At 43.1% G+C, this 23,204-nt stretch overlaps 1 protein-coding gene and 1 non-coding gene across 2 annotated transcripts in view; one reads left to right on the forward strand and one right to left on the reverse strand.

The window, feature by feature from the left end:
* The window catches only part of SLC22A16 (solute carrier family 22 member 16), a 110,626-nt gene that overhangs the window by 67,005 nt on the left and 20,417 nt on the right, over positions 1-23,204 (forward strand). Inside the window, exon 4 of the mRNA XM_021693350.1 lies at positions 17,825-18,304. Coding sequence (XP_021549025.1) covers positions 17,825-18,304 — 480 coding nt within the window. The remainder of the gene's footprint in view (positions 1-17,824; positions 18,305-23,204) is intronic.
* TRNAK-CUU lies at positions 19,584-19,656 on the reverse strand. Its single transcript has one exon. It is a non-coding gene; the product is annotated as a tRNA-Lys (tRNA).

The raw sequence follows: 23,204 nt of genomic DNA on the forward strand, positions 1-23,204 counted from the left end.
TATGAGGGCAGCCATAGACAATATATGAAGGAATGAGCATGACTGTATTCCAATAAAACTTTATTTGCTAGAGCAGGTAGCAGACCAGATTTCGCCCATGGACTGTAGTTGGACTGCGTTATGCTACTGAGGGAAAATGTAAAAAGAGAAGAGCTCAGAGCCCTGGGGCACTCCAACATTGAGAGAAAATGGGAAAAGGAGGAGGATCTAAGTGACAGAGAACAGCAAGCTGGAAAGTAAGAGAAAAATCATGGGACTGGGGAAGCACAGGCTTAAAACACAAGATGTTTTAAGAAAGACAAACTGATATTGTGGTACCAGGAAACATTGTCAAACACTTTGAGATGGGAAAAAAATTTTTTTAAGATTTATTTAATTTGACAGAGAGCGACACAGCGAGAGCAGGAACACAAGCAGGGGGAGTGGGAGAGGGAGAAGCAGACTCCTTGCTGAGCAGGGAGCCCGATGCGGGGCTCGATCCCAGGACTCTGGGGTCATGACCTGAGCCAAAGGCAGATGCTTAACTGACTAAGCCACCCAGGCGCTCCATGATTATACCTTTTAAAATAATTTTTCTTGAACAGTGGGAATTAAATAAGGATTGAGAATTGACCATTGGCTTTGGCAACATGGAGATCATGGTGACTTTGATAAGAGGTATTTTAGAGTAGTAATAAAAGATTGATTGGAGCAGATTGTATAAAACTGTAATAATAAAGACACATGGGCACAGGGAAAAAGAAATAGATCAATGCAACAGATTTAGAGAGCCCAGAACAAACCCACACAAAAATAGAAAGTTTATAGATGACGAGGTGGCAATGCAGAGAAAATGCAGAGTATTCAGTAAATGGGGCTGGGGCAATTTTTTATCTGCATGGAAAAACCCAAAATTGGATCGCCATCTTAAACCAAACAATCTCTTCCAGTGGATTTAAGACCTAAATGAGAAAAGTCAAAAGCTAAAACTTTTGGAAGAAAATATAACAGAATATTTTTGTGACCTCATGGTAAAGCAGAATTTTTTAAACAAATTACAAAATCACAAGTTCTAAAGGAAAATATTTATGAATTTGACTTCATTAAAATAAAAAATACCACTTCTGATCATTGAAAAACACCATAAATGGATTGAAAATACAATGTCTCATAACCTTTAACTGACAGAGGAGAGGTATCTAGAATATACCAGTAGGTGAGGGAAGTACTTTGGGAGGGCACTTTCCTCTGTTTTTCAAATTCTGTTCAAGCACAAGTTTCTTGCTGGTACTAATTCTGCTTGAGTCTCTACCCAGAGAGTTCCTTTGCTCTTTGGGAAACATACAAGCTTGAACACAGCCCTGCCAGAGCCTGTCACTTCTCAGGCTCATCAGAATCCCTTCTTTATGCTCTGCTCTTGGAGACCCTGTCCTGGCCCTCAAACCGTTGGCCTTCTCTGAGAAAGCGGTATTTGTCCTGGTCAAGAGGGGAGTCCAGAGGGCGCCTGGGTGGCTCAGTTGGTTGAGCGACTGCCTTGGGCTCGGGTCATGGTCCCCGAGTCCTGGGGATCGAGTCCCACATCGGGCTCCCGGCTTGGCGGGGAGCCTCCTTCTCCCTCTGACCCTCTCCCCTCTCATGCTGTTTCTCTCTCTCTCTCTCAAATAAAATAAATAAATAAATAAAATCTTTAAAAAAGTGGAGTCCAGAAACGTACATAGAAAACCAAATTCCGCGGTACACCCTTCAGCAAGTTGGAGAGCCACGCTTGGAAGGCGCGGCTTTTCAAAGATGCTAGGTTCTTGCAGCCCCCAAACCTAACCCGGGCCTCTCATTCCTGCCTCGGGCTGTCCCGAGGCACTGCGACGACCGAGAGAGAGAGAGAGAGAGAGAGAGACAGAGAGACAGAGAGACAGAGAGACAGAGAGGCGCGACCACGCGGACGCGGCGGCGGGCTCCCGGGACCACAGCGCAGCCGGGACGAGGGCGCGGCGGCGGGGAGAAGCCAGAGACTGCGCTGGCGGGGAGGAGAGATGGCGCCTCGGAGGGAGGAACCAGGCGGGCCCCGCGCGCGGCCCACGCCCTATGGCGCGCGGGGGACTCAGACTGCCGGGCTGGCCCCCCGGGGCGCGGTGGGCACGGCCGGGGCGGGGCGGGGCGGGGCGGGGCGCGCTGTCCGCGGGCCCCCCGCTCTCGGCGAGCTCGGCGTGTCCAGCTTGGGAGCGCAGTGCACCGCGGCACCATGCGGTCCCACAATTTTGAGCTGATTTTTGACCGCGTGGGGCACTTCGGCAGGTAGGGAGTTGGGGGTGGGGAGGAGGAGGGAGGACTGGCGGAGGGGAGCGGTAGCCACGTGGAGGAGGCGCCGGTGGGGTCTGTTTCTTTCCGTTGCGGTGGGGTTCTCGCGCGGCGCTAGCTATCCGAAAACCTCTCCCCCTACTTTCATGGGGAAGTTGGAAGACCCGCGTCCAGACTCCTGGCTCCGACCTGGCCGTGTCCTCTCGGACTCTGGCGCCGGGATCTCCCCTACAGCGAGCAGAGGGGCCCCGGGGCTGGCCTCGGGAGTGGTGGGTGCGGGCCCGGCCGGCCTGCCTGCTGCGACAGGTGGGACTTGGGGCGCGCCCTCTGCGGGAGCCGGAGTCCCCAGGCCAGGCCGGAGACGCCGCCGGGTCACCCTAGTAGAGCAGTGCCTGTCCCTGGCGGCCCGTTTCTCTGGTCCGCCAAACCGGCTCCTCTTTCACTTTCCCGGACAACTGCTGTCCAGCTCGGCCCCGTAGGGTCTCCCTCTGTGCCTGGCAGGTATTGCCCAGGAACAACGGTTAGTCAGATTTTGTTGCCATTTATAGAAACCTCATATGTGCCTGGTACATTGTGTCGGGTGGTTCATTTGCATTCACATGCAGCGCTTCATTTGATGTCCTTACAGAGGAGGTGTTGGCAACCTGATTTTAGTGATTGGGAAACTGAGGCTGGTGGGGCCAGGGACCCACAGACACCCTGCACTGGGACCCCGATTGAGCCACTTGACACCCTCCTTCCATTTGTTAAATTGATTAAGACATTAAAAATATTTCATTGGTGGGGCACCTGGGTGGCTCAGTCGTTAAGCGTCTGCCTTCGGCTCAGGTCATGATCCCAGGGTCCTGGGATCGAGCCCCGCATCAGGCTCCCTGCTCCGCAGGAGGCCTGCTTCTCCCTCTCCCACTCCCCCTGCTTGTGTTCCCTCTTTGGCTGTCTCTCTCTCTCTCTCAAATAAATAAATAAAATCTTTAAAAAAAAATATTTCATTCGTTCATTCGTGGAGAAACGCTCCACTGTCTGACCCAGAACGTTTTGGAAGAAGAGGCAGCTGGTTGAGGGGCTATACAGCATGACGATCCGAGTTTGGAGCTGAGTCTGAATCCTGGCCTGCCTCTTACTTCTAATATGATTCTGAGAATATCTGTGCCTCAGTTTCCTATCCACAGAATGGGAATCACAGTCATTCCTGCCTTACCTCCCTCCTGGGCTTATAGTGAAGAGATGATGCGGTGCTGCTCTCCAAGTTGGAAAGTTGCACAAATGTTGGTTATTATTTTGTGTTCACCCCCCCAAAAAAGGGGTTGAGCGGCCGGAAGAGGGGCAAGAGACCCCAGTTCTCTCCTGCTTCCTCCTGAGACCTGTATTATTGAACACGGATCTGTGCCTGGCTGTGTCAGAAGCTCTTTGTACATGGTAGCTTCCTTCCTCACTATAGCTCCATGAGATTGGTGGCATCACCCATTTTACACATGAGAAAACCAGGGCCTGTGCCTGTCACAGATCTAGTAATAGCAGGGCAAGATTGGATGTTGCTGGATGTCCATCAGCTTCCACAGCCCACGCTCTCAACGGCGATGCTGTCTTGAGCACAGTTAGGTACCAACCCCGTGGCTCCACAAGGCTCTTTATATATTATCTCGTTTTGTCCTTCTTGAAGCAGGATAGCGTGGGGATTATAAGATCAGCTCTGGGGTTGGATGTCTGAATTCCAGTCCTGGCTCTACCACATACTAACTGTATGATCTTCAGCATTTTACTCACTACATCTGTAAAATGGGGATAATAAGAGTACTCCAAATATTTATTATAAGGACTCCACATGCAGCCTCTCATTATATCCTTATAGTAGTAGCCCTAGAAGGTAAGAGGTACAAATACCATTCTTTCCCTCTGTATTTTAGGGATTAACTCAGGTCATTTTTTCAGCTGGTGTTTGGCTAACAAAGAGATCCCTCAGTTAGTTGGAAGTTTGTCCTTCTCCAGTAACTATTCAGGGTAGATTCTGTCCCATGGGATCATCCAGGGACCCACGTGGGTGAGGCAGCTCCGCCATCCACAGGATGGGGCTTTCTCCCTGTGCTTGAGGCATCTGCTCCCATTGTCCTCACTCACATTGGTCAAATGAAGCTCTCCATGGTGGGAGAAGAGGAGAATGGATTGGGGGAGACAACTCTTGGCCGGCTATAATAATGTGAGCGAAAGTCTTAACATTCAGGAAGTTCTCAATAAAGCCTGGTTATTGTTGTTACCTGAGTCCTCATCCTGGTGGGAACAGCTGGCTTGTGAAAGCAGCACACAGCAAGGGAAGGGTAACAAGCTAATGCTTACAGGAGAAGGTGAAAACAGTGTGACCAGAGCACAGGACCCCCAGTTTTTGGTGATGTTTGCTCTAATTATGCTCTTTATTGTTTATAAATAGAAAGGGAGGTCATTGGGTTTTGTTATTTAGCCTTCTTTTAAGGAAACCTAGTGAAAATGTTAAGTAGAGAACCCTAATTCTCTTTCATTTCTCATTAGTCATTTCTAGGCTGAGGAAGCACTATCCTAATCACCTTTAAGAGAGGAGAGCAGGACACTTGGAATTAAAAAGGCATTCCCGGTCTTGTCCTGCAGCCATGCTGAAGTTCCATAAATTCATGGCTTATGGCCCGGGTGAGAGGGAACTGAGGAGACACACCCCAGTATCTGTGCTGGGGTAATCTAAGACCCTGGATCCCTGAGTTGTCTTGGCTTAAGGGGAGGAATGATTTAAAATCTCAGAGTTGGAATGTGGAGCCTACAGCTGATTTACACCTATGGACGTAGGTAGCTTTGTTTTGCTTTGTTTTGTTTTTCAACATAAAAAGCTGTTTTGGTTCTTCCTTTTTGACTTCACCTTAAGAACATCATAAGAGCTAGCACTTCTGTGTACTTACAGTGTGCCAGAGTGCTGTACATGTATGAACTCTTTTCATTCCCAGAACAACCCACTTTTCAGATAAGGAAACTGAGGCACAGAAAGTTTAAGGAGTAAGTTTAAGGAGTCTGTAAGTAACAGATACAAGATTCAAATCTTGGCAGTTTGGTTCTGGAGTCCATGCTCTTAACCACAGTGGGATGCCACCTGTTATGCTTCTTTGTACAGAATGATATAGATCTAGGACTGAAAGTAATCTCTTCACCTGTCACCCAGATTACATGGGCCCATTTTCTAGGGGTTCTGGTCATCTTTGCTTTTCTTTGCTTCTGAGTTTTCTGCCTATTGTGTCTGTATGATTCTTTTTCCATTAGTATGTCTCTCTAGCTGTGAACGCAGCGGTGTGTTGTATCTATAAGTATTATCCCGGGGGGGCCTTAGGTTGGGCCTGTGGATAACACCTGATGGACAATAATAGTCTTTGTAAGGGAGAGAGTGATATGTCACGATGCTAGCTGCCTAGGGAAGTAGGGTCTTGTTTTTTCAAGAAGTTATCCTTGCAACAGGGAAAGGGAAGTTTGAATTGAAAGGATACTTTGGACCTTTCTGGCACATGAAAAGCATATTTATGTGAACTAGCATGGATTGTTTGGAGACTGATAGGTGGTTTATTATTCCTGGGGGATGAAGTATGCAGGTGAGAGAAGAATATCCCCAAGAATGTTTTTGTATGGCATGCTAAGGAGTTCAGGTATTAGGAAGGTCGCTTTGCAGAATGGAAGTTGCGTTGAAAGGGCAAGAGTTTGGGCAGAGCCCAGAGAAGACCTAGTAAGAGCCTAGGTGGGAGATAAGGAGGGTCTGGACTGAAGCAAGGGGGAGTGTGAACAGGGAGGACTGGACAGTTTTAACGGATGGAATTGAAGGGACCTCCTAGTTATGAAGGAGAAGTGGAAGGATCTGTCGGCCATATTTCTGGTTTGTGTAGATGATGGGGTCCGAAACTCAGAAACAGTTACACTCCAGGTGGGGCAGGCCTGGGGCTTGGATCAATTTGAGAGTGTACTGAGTTCCTCGTGGGAATTCCAGGTTGAGACATTTAATAGGCATTTGGATAAATGATGTATTGCTCAGCAAGACGCCTCCTTGTCAGTATGGATTGGGTGACTATTCAGGGCTGAAATCCAACTGGTAGGCACCAGGTGGAAAGACTGGGTGTGACTTGGTACCCATTCCAATCATGTTTCAGCAGGGCAATGGTGAATACTTTTCCCGCTCTCTGGGGCTTGTAGATATAAAATGTTTAAATTGATATATTACTTATACACAGAAAAGTATGCACCATAATCTACAATCTGATGAATCATCATAAAGTGAACACAACCATATTACCACCACCAGACCACCCATTCTCACGCCCTCTCCCAAGCACTACCCCTCTCCCCCACTCACTACGTCCTCATATCTACCACCATAGGTGAGTTTTGCCTGATTCTAAAGATTTTATCTATTTACTTGAGAGAGAGAGAGAGAGAGAGCACAGACAGAGAGGGAGAGAAGAGGGAGAGGCAGGGAGCCTGATGTAGGGAGTTCGATCCCAGGACCCCAGGATCATGACCTGAGCTGAAGGCAGATAGACGCTTAACCGACTGAGCCACCCAGGCGTCCCTAGTTTTGCCTGTTTCTAAACTTTATATAAACAGAGTGAAAAATCATGTACTTTTGGTCTGGCTTCTTTTGTTCAACCTCATATATGGGAGATTCACCCATAATATATGTCACAGTACTTTGTTGGTTTTCACTGGTGTATAGTATGTCGTGGCATGAATATTCCACAATTTATTCATTTCCTGTTAGTAGACATTTAGATCGTCTCCAGGTTGGGCTTATTGTGCATAGTCTTTCTTGTCTACATCTTTTAAGGTGTAGTATGAGGGTGAGAGAAGGAAGGTGAGAGGTAAGCTCACAGTCCTCCCCAAGAATGTTTTGGTATGGCATGCTAAGGAGTTCAGGTATTATGAAGGTCACTTTGCAGAATGGAAGGTGCGTTGGAAGGGTAGGAGTTTTGTACCCACATTCTGTTGGGTACATACAGGGAAGAGGAATCACTCTGTTGCTGAGTGTGCCTGTGGTCAGCTGCCAAACAGATTTGCAAAGTGGTTATAACACATTATGTCCTCATGAGCTGTTTATGAGAGTTCCAGTTGCTCCACGACAATTGTTAAATATTTCGAATGTCAAACCTTGTACCAACAGATTGTTCAGCCAGAGAATTTGATTTCCTAGGGTAGTGTTTCTCATCCATTTCAGAATCTCTTAGGAAACTTTTTAAGCTTGTATAGAGTTCTGGATCCTACCTCAGACTTCCTGAACCACAATCACTAGGGGTGGGACAGAGAAGACAAATCCTAGCTTCGGAGGCCTGCCAGGGTGGGTGCTCTGTTGGTGTGTATGTGTGTGTGGGGGTAGTTCTAGTGTTGACTGTGGGGTTCAGACTGGCTGGGGAAGGAATTGAAACCAGGAAGGCAGCAATGAACTAGGGAAGCTGGTGGGATCCAGAGACTGGGCATCTGGTTGGTGCTGGGGATGGGGTCAGTGGGAAGGACTGGGAGAGCTGGGAGGGTGGAAGGTTATGGTCAGCAGAATGTGAACTTTTCAATGGTGGAGCCATTCCAGGGGATGAAACTATTTAGGTACCAACCCAGACGCTAAAGTGCGTCTTTAGTGTGATGATCCAACACACATTGCCCAGGACAAGGCCGAATAAGGTGTTATGTACAGCACAAGCAACAGGTGTAAACTGGGGGAGGGAAATGGGGAATGTCTGCTGTGCAAGAACAGGCCCATCTAGAATCCGCCTGACGGAAGCAGAACCACTCAGATGGAGCTAGTGATCATCCTTGCAGGCTGGGAAATGCTTCCTGAGAGATTGCCAGGGAGGGAAGAAAAACCTCCTGAATTCACAAGCCTGTTGCCTGGGGTGACCCACCAGCCTTGCCAGGTGCTCCCAGGTAGCTCAGTGTGTGCAGGCCAAGGGCAGAGCCTTGACCCCGGGGCTCTACCATGGCATCTAGCAGCCTAGATGTTAGTGACCTGCAGGGCTGAGGGTTCCAGCACCACCCTTCCAAGCTGTGATCTTAGCCTCTTGGGATCTTTTGAGTCACAGCAAGTCAGGCTTGTCTTCCCCACCTGCTGTTCCTGCCCAGCCCCTCTGTGTGGACAAGGCTGAGGCAGATTTCTGATAGTTTTTCTTTGGGCAGGAGCACCTTTTCTGGAAAAACAGAGTTGGCTCACCTTTAGCCACAAGCACTCAAGCTTCAGGGCTTCTAGGCTCTTCTCTTGGTTGCCCATCCCCCAAAGACCCTGAGAATAGCATTTGCGTGTTCTCCCTCCCTTTCTGTTGCTAGAAAAAGGTCACTTGATTCTTGCTTACTTTTAGCTTTGTGTATTTCTTTTCTGAACTAGCTGCTGGCGGGGCCAGTGCCAGATACAGAGTTGAATTTTGCAACTGTGGCCAGCTCCAGCGTGTGGTGTCCTGATAACCACAACCCATTCAGTTGACTCCATTTTACTTCTTTATCTACACAGGGTTCTATGAGAAGTGAGGAATGGGGGCCCCGTACCATCTTGGCAGTCATCCCTGAGGACTTGGGGGGCTTGCCAGCTTGATAACTTCACATCACCACTTCTGCAACTTTGCTTAGCCTTGCCAACTTGTGATAGTCTTCAAAGTGGGGTGTGTTCATCCATGTGGTGGGCAAAGATCATCTTTTGGAGTACCATAAAAAACACCTATTTTACATATGAATGTGTGTATATAAGTAAATATAAATATGAGTTTTTATTTCAACATGCATAAGATTTTAATTCAGTATATAAATATTGCATATCCATATATGCTCATTTTATACAACTGTGCACATACACACACATACACACATTCTTTTTTTTTTTGCTGATGGAGAACCCAGTCAAAAAAATACTTTTTCAAAATTCTTTATACACTGGCCTCTTGAGCACCTCTCTTTACCAGAGGCACTGAGTGTGCATTAACCTCAGCGCAGTTCATTTTAACCCTGAGGGATTCTGGGACATTCTATAGATGCCGCACTACACACCATGCTAGGTACCACAGGAGACACGAGAGTGACTGCAGTGCAGTTTCTACCTTTGTGGGACTTTCATTCAGCCTTTCATGGGACTTTTGTTGTTGTTGTTGATTTGGTAGAGAAATAGAAAACGTTCACCTGGTGTTCTTTAAAAAACCAACATAAAGAACAGAAGGGTACTTCAGCTGTCTATCGCCACCACAGAAGAGAAAGGAAGCAATGGGAGAGAAAATGCAGGGCAAGCAAATAGGAAGGCTGGACCTGGGAGAAGCAGGCAGTGAAGGGTGAAGAGGGGCTGAACGGGGAGGTGTTCGGTGTGGAGAGGAAACACCAAGGCAGGAACAGGTGAGGCCAGCAATTCTCACAATGTGCCCTGTGCCATCTCTGGGTCTGCAAGGCCCAAACTGCTGTCATAGTAACATAGGGACACTGGTGGCCGTCTTTACTCTCATTCCCCATGAATATACAATAGGGTTTTCCAGAGCCTAGCTGTCATGTAACAATGTATCAGATCGAATGCAGACACTGATTGGAGAAACTAGCTGTCTTCTAGTCACCTAAGTTGTGTGTGTGTGCATGCATGTTTTTAAGATTTTATTTTTAAGCAACTTCCACATGCAATGTGGGGCTTGAACTCACAACCCCAAGATCCAGAGTCACCTGCTCCACCAACCAAGCCAGCCAGGTGCCCCTATTAATCTAAGTTGTTGTTGTTGTTGTTTTAAATCTAAGTTTTAAATGTAAAACACCACAATTCTTCTTACTAATTTTGTTTCATTTTGTTTTGAAAACTATAGCTATATGTTCTTTAATGTTAACACGCAGTGGGCTTATTAATATGTTTAAGTGGATGAATAAGTATTTAAAATGTTCTTCATTTTAATTTCTAATGCATACTGACAACTCACATAAAGACAAGGCCCTTGGGATCCTCAAGATTTCTAAGACTGTAAAGGCTCCTGAGAACAAAAAGTGTGAGAACAAGTGAGCTAAAGGATGGTCAGGAGGGCCTTCCAGTGAGGGGGACGCCAGGACCAGGCGGGTGGGCTGCTTTGAAAAGTAGGCAGCGAGATGAAGATCACATGTGTCAACAGTGCGATTTGGCGTGGGTGTGCTCTGACGGGACCTATTTTCTACTTCTTGTCATGACGGTTTTATAGTAATGTTCTTCATTGTCTGCACTGATCCTTTTAAAATTGGATATTGAAACCATCTGCCCAAAGGGGGCTGTTCTGACTCTTCATTCCAGCGGTTTGAAATGAGTGGGGCAGTCCAAATGTTATGTATTCGACCCTGCCGTCCAGTGGGCACCGTTGTCCTTGTGAGGCAATTTTTATTTCAGAAAATAAGTCCATGTTAGTTTGGGTCTGAATTTGGAGACTCTACATTTTAAATTTTGAATACAATTATATATTTTTGGATACTTTCAGATTTACAGAAAAGTTGCAAAGATAGTACAGAGAGTTCCTGTATGTCCCTCACGCAGTGTTCCCCATTGGGAACACCTTACGTTACCGTGGCACATTTGCCAAACTAAGAAGCTGACATTAGTATATTACTATTATGTAAACTCCAGGCTCTGTATAGGTTTCACTAGGTTTTCCACTAATGCTCTCTTCATGTTCCAGGATCTAACCCAGGGTACCGCACTGCTTTTAGTTGGTATATTATCCCACTGTCCTCTACTCTGTGGTAGTTTTTCAGTCTTTCCTGGTTTTTTTTTTGTTGTTTGTTTGTTTGTTTGTTTTTATGACCTTAACCATCATTAGGCATTTTGGCCTGGCAACCTGTAGAATGTCCTACAGTCTGGGATTATCTGTTGTTTTTCTCATGGTTAGACTGGGGTTATGGCTTTTAGAAGGTGCCACAGGGGTGAGTGCTTGTTCATCACATCCTATGAGGAGGTACATGACATCCACATAACATCACTGGGGATGTTAAACTTTCAACATTTGGTGAAGATAGCATGTGTCTGATTTCTCCCACTGTAAAGTTACTATTTTTTCCTTTTTCCTCCTATATTCTTTGGGAAGGAGTCACTGTGTCTCAGCCTGCCCTCCAGGAGTAGAGAGTGGGAGTTAAGCTCCCATCTCTTGTAGAGGGGGAATGTTTATAGATAATAGTTGGAATTCTCCTGGCAAAAAAGATTTGTCTCTTCTCTCCTTTTTATTTGTTTGTTCAACCAGATAGTGCGTTTGTCAGGATTCTCCAGAGAAACAGAATGGATAAGATATATAAATAGATAGATAAGAGGAGATTTAGGATAGGAATTGGTACGCACAATTATAGAAGCGAGAAGTGCCACAATGTGCCATGTGCAAGCCCAGAGATCTGGGAAAGCCAGTGATGTAATTTAGTCCTAATCCAAAGGCCTGAGAACCGCAGGGCTGATGCTGTTAAGTCCCAGGCAGGGTCTGAACCAGGGGCACCAATGTCTGAGGGCACAAGAACATGGATGTTTCAGCCCAAGCAAAGAAAGTGAACATGGATGTTTCAGCCCAAGCAAAGAAAGTGAATTAGTCATTCGTTGGCCTTTTTGTTCTTCGGGTCCTCAACTGATTGGATGATGCCCACCACATTGGCGAGGATGATGTTTCCTTGGTTTACTGATTCCAATGCCAATCTCTTCTGGAGATCCCTCACAGACACATCCAGATATAATGTTTTACCAGCTGTCTGGGCATCCTGTGGCCCAGTCAAGTTGATTCATAAAATTAACCATCACAGGTTAATCACCCTTTGTCAACTTGCAACCCATGTGGATCTCCTTAAACCAAACTTAATCTCTAAGTAAAGACAATAGCACGGTCTTAATTCCACTTGACTTGATACAGCTATCCTGAATACAATGCACACTACACTAATCCTTTCCCCAGAAGGGGACGTAAAGTCCTTGGATGATGTTTATTCTTCTGATATTCTGTAACTTAAATATTATGATGTAACACTACTTAAATACTGATATAAAGTCAGTACATCTTATGTTATATGAGAAGAGAATAAGGAAGAAAGCGAAGATATTTGCTTCATATATGTCTATACACACAAACATAACAAAATAAAGAAGAAATACTCATGACAATTACAGTCCTTGTTTCTGTAAGTAGTTACGTGGTTGTAGGTGGTAATTATTATAACTACCTTCTTTCATGACCCATTTTATATTCCTTTGCCTTAAGCAAACATCTCAGTTGGCTATGGACCTTTCACCTGATAGAGTGACCCACCCTTTATTCCCGAAGAGTCTGGGCCATTAGTAGTCCTGCCTGGATTGAGTTGTAATTTTCCACTGACCTTCATTACAAGGCACTGTAATACTCAGAGACACCCAAAGGGATCTCCTGTATTGCAGACATATTCTTTCTTACTGTCATTGGGGAGCCGATTTCCCCCCTTTTTTTTAAAAGATTTTATTTATGTACTTGATAGAGAGAGACACAGCGAGAGAGGGAGCACAAGCAGGGGGAGTGGGAGAGGGAGAAGCAGGCTTCCCGCCAAACAGGGAGCCCGATGCGGGGCTCGATCCCAGCACCCTGGGATCATGACTGGAGCCGAAGGCAGACACGTAATGACTGAGACACCCAGGCCCCCCCCAAATTCCCCTTGGTAGTCAGGATCAATCACCCCAGCCAACACTGTAACTCCCTTCTTTGTCTTTTGATTCAGAGGCCTGAGGAACCGAAAGTGGCCAGGCAGCAGTCTTCATTTCCAGTTCAGTGGAATCATTGTTGTGTCTCCTAGTGGAAACATTCTTCCCTTTGGAACTAAGATCTTTAGGCTAGCAGAGAGTAAGGGTGTGGGAACAGGAACCAAAGTTTTGTTAATGGGTCCCTAAATATAACTCCCATTTCCACCCCTTGATTCCTGGACTCATGAGTGCTGACTAGGAGAGAAATAGCTCCATATATTGGACCCTTATTCAGAGCATACACAGCTTGCTAGAGAATCTCGTCCTAGCCCTACATGATATTGCCACCTAGCTGGCTTTGTAATTGAATCTTCAAAAGGCTATTCCACAATTTTATCAAACCAGGGGCTTCAGGATAGTGGGGAACATGGTAAGATCAGTAAGTTTAATGAACAGCGGCCCACTGCCATATTTTTTTGCAGTGAAGTGAGTTTCTTCATCATAAGCAATGCTATATGGAATACCCCAATGATGGATAAAGCATTCTGTAAGTACGGTAGTTTTGGCAGAAGCATTGTGCAGGGAAGGCCAATCTATATCCAGAGTATTTATTCTAGTAAGGACAAAATGCTGTCCAGATGGTTCTGCACAATAAGCAGACACTCACCCCAGGAGTGGTACCATATTGGGGCTCACTGTTGGTCTCTGCTGCTGGGTAGTGGTACCATATTGGGTACTCAGTGGTGTCTGTAGCCAGATCAGCTCACTGAGATGCTGAGCCCTTGCATAACCTCTGTCCCTGCCACCATAACCACTTTGTTCATTAGCCCAATGGGCAATGACAAGATGGCTTGGGAAGGAAACCAGCTAGTATCCATAGAATGGATCATCCTATCTACCTGATTATTAAAATCCCCTTCTGCTGAGGTCATCCTTTGGTGAGCACTCACATGTGACACAAATATCTTCACATTTTTTGCCTATTCCTAGAGGTCTATCCACATACCTCTTCTTCAAATTTCTTTGATGCCAATTTTCTGATCATGTGCCTTCCAAGTCCTTGACCATCCAACTAAACCATCGGCTACAGCTTATGTGCTGATATATGATCAATGTCTGGCCGTTTCTTCTTCCAAGTGAAGTGTGCAACTAGGTGAATTGTTTGAAGTTCTGTTCACTGGGAGGATTTCCTTTCATGACTGTCCTTCAGGCCTGCCCCAAAGAGGGGCCGTAGTGCTTCAACTGTCCCCTTTCAGGGGGTGCCTGCATATTGTGTGGAACCAGCTGTAAAATCAGGCCAAGTCTTTTACTCTGTCAGCTGACTGTAGGGAGCTCCCATGAGGCTAGTGGTGCAAGCTGGGAGAGAGAAGGCACTGCTTAAAGACTTAAACATGAGACTGGAAACAGTAAAAATCTCCTAGTAGAAAACAGGGAAAAGCTTCCTGACACTGATGTTGGCACTGATTTCATAGATATGACATCAAAAGCACAGGCAACAAAACCCAAAAATAAACCAGTGGGGCTACATCAAACTGAAAAGCTTTTTCACAGCAAAGGAAACAAATCAACAGAGTAAAAAGGCAACCTACAAAATGGGAGAAAATATTTGCAAACTCTAGATATGATAAGGAGCTAATTTCCAAACAAAATAAGGAACGCATACAACTCCCAACCAAAAAATTAACAACCTGATTAAAAAAATGAGCGTAGGACTTGAAAAGACAATTCCCCAAGGAAAATATACAAATGGTCAATAGGTGTATGAAAAAAGGTCTTTTGTCATTAATCATCAGGGAAATGTAAGTCAAAAGCACAATGAGATATCACCTCATACCTGTCCGGGTGGCTATTATTAAAAGAAGACAAAGGCCAACGCATGTTGCTGAGGATGTGGAGAAACTGGAACACCTGCGTGCTGCTGGTGCGAACGCAGACTGGTGCAGCCGCTATGGAAAACAGTATGGAGGCTTCACACATATGATCCAGCAATCCCACTTCTGGGTGTATGTTTAGAAGAACTGAAGCCAGGATCTCAAAGAGATATTAGCACTTCCATGGTTATGGGTATTCCGTGGGCAGCCCTAGTCACAATAACTAAGATGTGGAAACAACCTCAGTGTGTATCCACAAATGAATGGATAAAGGAAATGTGGTGTGTACCTACGATGGAATAGTCGTCAGCCTTAAAAAAAGAAGGAAATTCTGCAATACACGGCAATATGGATGAACCTTGAGGACACTTGGCTAAGTAAAATAAGCCAGACACAAAAAGATAAGTATTGCGTGATTCCACTTATAGGAGGTACCTAAGATAGTAAAATTCATAAAAATCAAAGACCAGAATGGTGGATACAGGGGCCAGAGGGGAGTCAGTAGTGCTTCTAAATCTAATCCGATGAGACAACCAATTCCAGAAACCCCAGAACTAGTTCAGAAAGTTCATTCTTAAACTTCTGTTCTGTTTAGAACTACTTTCAGTACCAAAATCTTTATTCATCAAGGTCTCCTAGAGAGACAGAACAAATAGTGTATATATATATATATATACACACACACGTGTATATATATATATACACACACACGTGTATATATATATATATACACACGTGTATATATACATATATATTTAAAGATTTTATTTATCTGACAGAGAGAGAGAGAGGGCACAAGCAGGCAGAGCGGCAGGCAGAAGGAGAGGGAGAAGCAGGCTCTGTTGCAGGGAGCCCAATGTGGGACTCGATCCCGGGACCCTAGGATCATGACCTGAGCCGAAGGCAGACGCTTAACGACTGAGCCACCCAGGCACCCTGTGAACAAATAGGATATATATAGAGATCTAGGTAAGAGATGTATTATAAGAATTGGCTCACACAGTTATGGAAGCAGACAAGTTGCACAATGTGCTGTCTGGAGGCTGGGATCCAGGGCAGTCGGTGGTATTCTTGTGAGGTCCAAGTCTGAAGGTCTGAAAATTGGGAGACTGATGATGTAAGTCCTGGTCTAGTTGCTAGCAGGCTGGGTCCGAGGACCCAGAAGGAGTCCCGCAGGACCAGCCAAGAGAGTCCCTGGCTGTGCACAGGATAGAAATCAAAGTTGAGCAAGCGGGAGGGGAAAGCAGAGTTTATTGAAAGTAGAGAGAAAGTACAAACAGAGCTTCTGGGAGACTCAGAAAGGAAAGGAGGAAATCTCGTCTTTGGTCAGGGTCTGGAGGTTTTTACTGAGGCTCGTGGTCTGGTGTACGTGTCCTCTCAGGCATCCAGGGACCAGTTAGTACAGAGACGAGAGCCCAGGTGTTGTTCTTGGGGGCAGGGGCCTTCGAGATATTTGCCTAGCGCTGGTGGTCTGGAGTATGCATACGAGAGCTTCATCTGGTCATTCTCACCTGGTTCTTCCTTAGGTACTATCTATTCTAAAGAAATCATTAACTCTGTGTTCCTTACAAGGAGGACATATTGTTTGCATTCTGAGGCATGTATAAAGTGGGGGTGCAGGCCCTAGCAAGAACAGAAGCAGGAAAAGGAGCAAAAAGCAGGTTTTTATGGAGTTTTTCAGTTTCCCTATTTCAGTCTGAGTCCAAAAGCCTGAGAACCAGGATTTCTGATGTCCAAGGGTAGGAGAAGGTGAATGTCTCAGCCCCAGCAGAGAGAGCAAATTTGCCCTTCCTCCACCTTTTGTTTGAGTCGGGCCCTCAGTGGATTGGAGGATGCCCACCCACAGGTGAGGGCAATCTTCTTTACTCAGTCTACCCATTCAAATGCCAATCTCACAGACACATCCAGAAATAATGTTTACCAGCTATCTGGGCTTAGCCCAGTCTTGTTGACACATAAAATTAAACAAAACATTATGGACTTGTATATTTATTTTATACCTTGGGATATACCATGCTATTTATTTTGTTGCTCAAATTGTTTCAGCCTTGCCCACTGGGAGCTTTTTCGGATTGATTCCTGTGTCCCTTAGACATGCCCCCAACCTTTTGTATTTTGAGTGCTTCTTTACTTTCTGATTCCACAAGATGCTTTAGGCATATTTTTAATTTTCCCTGTCCTGGTCTTAAATCAGCTTTTTTCCTGGTCCCTTTTACTGGAGAATGTATTTAGAAAACAAGATCTGGGCACTGGATGTGCATGTTGCTATTGGGATGTTGATGCAGGTTGGCCAGGTTCGAGAACCCACAGGATGTCCTGCAGGACCAGCCAGGAGGGTCCTTGGCTTTGCACAGGATAGAAATCAAATGTGAGCCAAGAGGAAAGGAGAGCAGTTTATTGAAGACATAGAGAGAGCAGATACAGAGAAAACCTCTGGGGGAGTCGGAAAGGAAAGGAGAGTGAGTTTCATCTTTGCTTGGAGTCTGGGGTTTTTATTGGGGATGGTGGTCTGGTGCAGTGTCTTCTCAGGCATCTGGGAACAAAGATGAGTGTTTAGGTGTCCTCCATAAGTTACTTATGCCCTGAAGCCAGGGGTCTTGATGAGTTAGTGGTCTTGGAAAATGTTCATGATGACCCCACCTGGTCACTCCTTAGATGCTATATACTGTGCTGGAAGTCTCCAAAGAAATCATGAATTCCTTGGCCTTTATAAGGAGGCCATATATTATCTGTTCTATAAGGTGTGTGTAAGGTGGGGGTGTAGCTCCTAGCAAGAGAAGAAGCAGAAAAAGGAGCAAAAAAGTATTTTTTCATGGGGTCCCTTTAGTTTCCCTGTCTCAATGTCATTGCTTGTGACATAACAGAGCTATGTATATATACTAACAAATAATACACACACACACATATGGAAACATCTGTAATTATTTCTGTATTTATACATCTGTATATATATTAAGCTAAATGTAATGAATACCCTTCATATGTACTTATAGTCTTTTTGAGCCCATAGGCCAGATATAGTAACTTGCTTTTCTTCTCTTTGCAGATTTCAGATAGTCCTCTATTTTATATGTGCCTTCCAGAACATCTCTTGTGGTATCCACTACTTGGCATCTGTGTTCATGACAGTGTCCCCCTACCATACCTGCCGGCCTCCGGGCAACGTGAGTCAGGTTCTTTTCCACAATGTCTCTAGTTGGAGGTTGGAGGACATCTGGATCCTGTTTTTCACAGGCCATGAAGATCAGATTATAGTGCAGCTACAGAACGGTGAGGTCTGGGAGCTCACAAGTTGTCACCGATTCCGGAGGGATGAAAAGTCTGGTTTGAACTCTGATTATAATGGCCGGAAGAGCAGCTTTCCTTGTTTGGATGGCTACATCTATGACAAGAGCAAGTGGGACAGCACCGTGGTGACTCAGTGGGATCTGGTGTGTAACCGAGAATGGTTTGCAAAGATGGTCCAGCCCGTATTTATGTTGGGAGTCCTGCTGGGGGCAATGATTTTTGGCTACCTTTCTGACAGGTAAAATGAAGTATTTAGGTTTGTTGCATCAGTGTAGGGTTCATTTTCCTATCTGGTTTTCTTAGAGGTCAGGAAATTATGTTCAAAACTTTAGTCATGTTCATACCTCCTATTAAATACCTACCTCTTTGCTGATTGTGTTTAGGGATACACAAAAACCATAGTGGGTAGAGCATGGGTTCTGAAGACAGCCTACCTGGTTCAGATCCTGGTTTCTGCACTTACTAGTCATGAGCCCTGAGAAAATGGCATAACCTGTGTTTCAGAAACTAGTTTATAAACTGGTGATGAAAATAATAGCACTCACTTCAAAGGGTTATTGCAAAATTAATGCAGAAAAAGTACCTTGGACATATAACCACTCAATAAATACTGGTTATTATTTGAATATATATATATATATTTAAATAAACTTGCTTTTTAATAGATGTAACCTGGTTCTAAGCAGTAATATCTATGAAATTGTGGATTTGATACACCAGCCATATTTTCTTAAAAAACACACATTAAAATGGATACATAGCACTTAAATAAAGCAAAGTTCATCTCTGTGTGGACATGGACTGCGCTTTAAGTACCTGTGCTAACCCACAGAGATGAATTTATTTGGTCCCCATAGTTGTGAATTTTACAGGCATGTGCTGGGCCCTGGGAACCTGAAGGCAACAGCTTAGGTCAAAATCCCTGCCCTTGGGGTATGCTCGTCTAATGGGGCTAACAAATGTCCAAAATAAAAATAATGGCTTTATTGTGGCTGGGGCCATACTAGAAGTGAAAGCCAATGGAGGCAAAGTCTATGGAGGCCTAAAGGGAGGAGTGCCCAGGTCTCCCCACCTCTAACTCACATCCCATGAAGTGCCGTTTGAGTAATGAAATTAGAGAAGTGGAGTCTAGTTATTATTTGGTGGCTGAAGTTATGTTTCTATGATTAAGAATCTTCTGTTCCATAACTGCCTTCCTGGTAGTTGTGTGAAAGGTGTGGAAATTAGGTCAGTCAAAGTCAAAACACATGATTAAAAGGCACCATGAGTGAGAGTCAGCAAAAGCAGCCTTTATGCACAAAGACTTCAAATACTAGAATTGTCAGGCATAGGTAATAAATTTACTATGTTTACTGCTCTTAAAGGAATAGAAGACAAGCTTAAAATTATTGATAAAAATCTGGAAATTGTATTTTATTAAAAATTTATTTATTAAAATTTTTTTAAAAAAATAAACACTTTCTTTCTTTCTTTCTTTCTTTCTTTCTTTCTTTCTTTCTTTCTTTCAGTAAGCTCTATGCCCAACATGGGGCTTGAACTCATGACCCCAAGATCAAGAGTCTCATGCTCTACCAACTGAGCCAGCCAGGCACCTCCTGGAAATTTTTTTTTTTTAAGATTTTATTTATTTATTCGACACAGAAAGACAGCTAGAGAGGGAACACAAACAGGGGGAGTGGGAGAGGGAGATGCAGGCTTCCTGTGGACCAGGGAGCCCAATGCGGGGCTCAATCCCAGGACCCTGGGATCATGACCTGAGCCGAAGGCAGATGCTTAACGACTGAGCCACCCAGGCGCCCCTGGAAATTGTATTTTAAAATGACGTAAAATTGAGGAATAACTGCCTAGAACATCTAGAAATACAAACCAAAATAAGTGACTGACAAATTCCTGGATAGTTTTAACAACCCATTATATAAAAGTAAAGAAAGAATGAGTAAAATGCATGAGAGCTCAGAAAAACTTATCAATAATAAACATCAGAGAGACAGATGGAAAATATGAGAGATTAAAATTCATGAAAGCAGAGGTGTAAGGTCTGAAATACACTTAATATTAGAAACTAATCAATGGAATTTACCACATTAACGGATTAGAGGACAAAACTCATATTAGCAACTCAATAAATATAGGAAAAACATTTGATAAATTTCAAAATTCATTCATGACAAAAACTAAAAGTAGAAGAATGTCCTTAACCTGATAACAGGTATCTACAAAAAGATCTACCATGAACATATAAACTGTGAAATGTCAAAAGGTTTTCCTTTGGAATCAGGAATATATAAAGATGTATGAAACACTGCTTCTGCTTAGTTTTGTACTAGAGATTCTAGTACTATAAAGTAAAACAGAGAAGGAAAAGAGAGGGAGAAGCAGAGGGAGGGAGAAAGTCATAAGCAGAAAGAAGACAAAAAGTCATTATTTTTAGCCATCACAATTCTGTCTGAAGAAAATCCAGCAGATGAATTGTTAGAATTAATGAACTTACATGTAATGAGGTTGCTGGATATGTCATCAATACACATAAATTTAATTATTTTATATCTACTAGTAGTAAATATAAAAATTAAAAAGTGCCATTGCAGAGTCCAGAAATAAAGTCACACTTACATAGTCAATTAATCTATAACAAAGGAGGCAAGAATATGTCATGGGGAAAAGACAGTCTCTTCAATAAATAGTGCTGGGAAAACTGGACAGTTACATGCAAAAGAATGGAACTGGACCACTTTCTTACATCATATACAAAAACAAACTCAAAATGGATCAAAAACCTAAATATGAGACCTGCAGGGCACCTGGGTGGCTCAGTCGTTGAGTGTCTGCCTTCAGCTCACGTCATGATCCCAGGGTCCTGGGATCGAGCCCCGCATCGGGCTCCCTGCTCGGCGGGAAGCCTGCTTCTCCCTCTCCCACTCCCCCTGCTTGTGTTCCCTCTCTCGCTGTGTCTCTCTGTCAAATAAATAAATAAAATCTTAAAAAAAAAAATATGAGACCTGAAACCATGAAACGCACAGAAGAAAACATAGGCAGTAATCTCTTTGACATTGGCCTTAGCAACATTTTTCTAGAGATGTCTCCTCAGGCAAGGGAAGCAAAAGCAAAAATAAATTATTAGGGCTGCCCCCCAAATAAAAAGCTTTTGCACAGTGAAGGAAACCATCAACAGAATGAAAAGGCAGTCTAGTGAATGGGAGAAGATATTCGCAAATGATATATACATAAGGGGTTAGTATTCAAAAGCTATAAAGAACTTAATACAACTCAACATCAAAAAACAATCTGATTAAAAAAAATGGGCAGAAGACATGAGTAGACATTTTCCCAAAGAAGACATGCAGATGGTCAACAGATACATGAGAAGATGCTCAACATCACTAAATGCAAATCAAAACCACAATGAGATATCACCTTACCCGTGTCAGAATGGCTAAAATAAAAAAAAAGAAGACAAGAAATAACAAGTATTGGTGAAGATGTAGAGAAAAAGGCACCCTTGTGCACTGTTAGTGGGAATGTAAATTGGTACAATCACTGTGGAAAAATAGATGGAAGTTCCTCAAAAAATTAAAAATAGGAATACCACATGATCCAGTAATTCCATTACTGAGTATTTACCCAAAGAAAATGAAAACACTAATTTGAAAAGATATTTGCATTTCTATGTTTATTGTAGCATTATTTCCAATAGTCAAGATATGGAAACAGCCTAAGTGTCCACTGATAGATGAATGGATAAAGAAGTTGTGATATATAAATATATATTAATATATTTTATTTATTATCATTAACATATTACATATAAAATGTTATTTATTATATATTAATAAATTATAATAAAATGCAATATGTTAAAAATATATAACATAACATAATATTGATAATTATATAAAAATATGTAATATAAATAAAAACAAAAATTAATAAAAATATAAATTTGCTATAAATATTATATAATAACTAATAATATAGACTAAAACAATAAATATTAATAAAAATAATATTAATAAATTATAATATAATGTATAATATGATATATATCATAATACATATGATATATATAGCATTATATGGCTGAATAATATTCCAGCCATGAAAAAGAATAAGAATTTGCCATTTGCAACAACATGGATGGACCTGGAGGGTATTGTGCTAAGTGAAATAAGTCAAAGAAAGTCAAATATCAGATGATTTCACTTATATGTGGAATCTAAAAAACAAAACAGATGAACAAACAAACAAAAAAAACAGGACTAGACCAATAAATACAGAAAACAAACTGATGGTTGCCAGAGGGGAGATGGTTGGGGGATGGGTGAAAAGAATGAAGGGGAATGGGAGATACAGGTTTCCAGTTATGAAATGAATAAGTCATGGGGATAAAAGGTACAGCACAGGGAATATAGTCAATGGTATTGTAATAACGTTGTGTGGGACAGATGGTAGCTACACTTGTGGTGAGTATAGCATAATGTATAGAGTTGTTGAATCACTGTGTTGTACATTTGAAACTCATGTAACAGATGTCAACTATACTTCAATTTAAAAACGTTAAAAAATGCCATTGCAAAAACCTAAAAATATAAAATATGTATGGATAAATCAATCAAAAAGTGTATAAGCACTTATGGAGAAAATGACAAACTTCAAGAATCAAATCATTAAGATAAATAGATGTATCATTAGACAAACAGTTGATAGTTCCTTAGGGGACCCTGAAAGAGAGTAGTTCAATTATAGATATAACTATGGAACAAATAAGGCATCGAACATCAGCAGGAAAAGGATTAATAAATGGTGCTGGGATACTTGTATAGCTGTATAGAAGAAAATACAACTGGTGTCCCTTCCTCACACCTTACAGTACAAACATCAGAAGGATTAAAATCCAGAAGGATTAAAGGTACATATGTGAAAGGAAAAACTATATAACTTTAGAAAGATAATAGGGGAGAATATTTTCAGAACCTAATTGAAGGAAGGAAAGATCTTTATTAAGACACAAAAAGCACTAAATTTGACTTCACTAGAATTGATGTCCATGAAAAGACACCATTAAGAGAAGAAAGACAAGCAGGAGAGAAAAAGAGAGACAGAATATTTGCTTTACATATAACTAAAAGATTAGAATCCAG

This window comes from Neomonachus schauinslandi, chromosome 8 (genome assembly GCF_002201575.2).
Source record: "Neomonachus schauinslandi chromosome 8, ASM220157v2, whole genome shotgun sequence".
Classification (NCBI taxonomy): domain Eukaryota; kingdom Metazoa; phylum Chordata; class Mammalia; order Carnivora; family Phocidae; genus Neomonachus; species Neomonachus schauinslandi.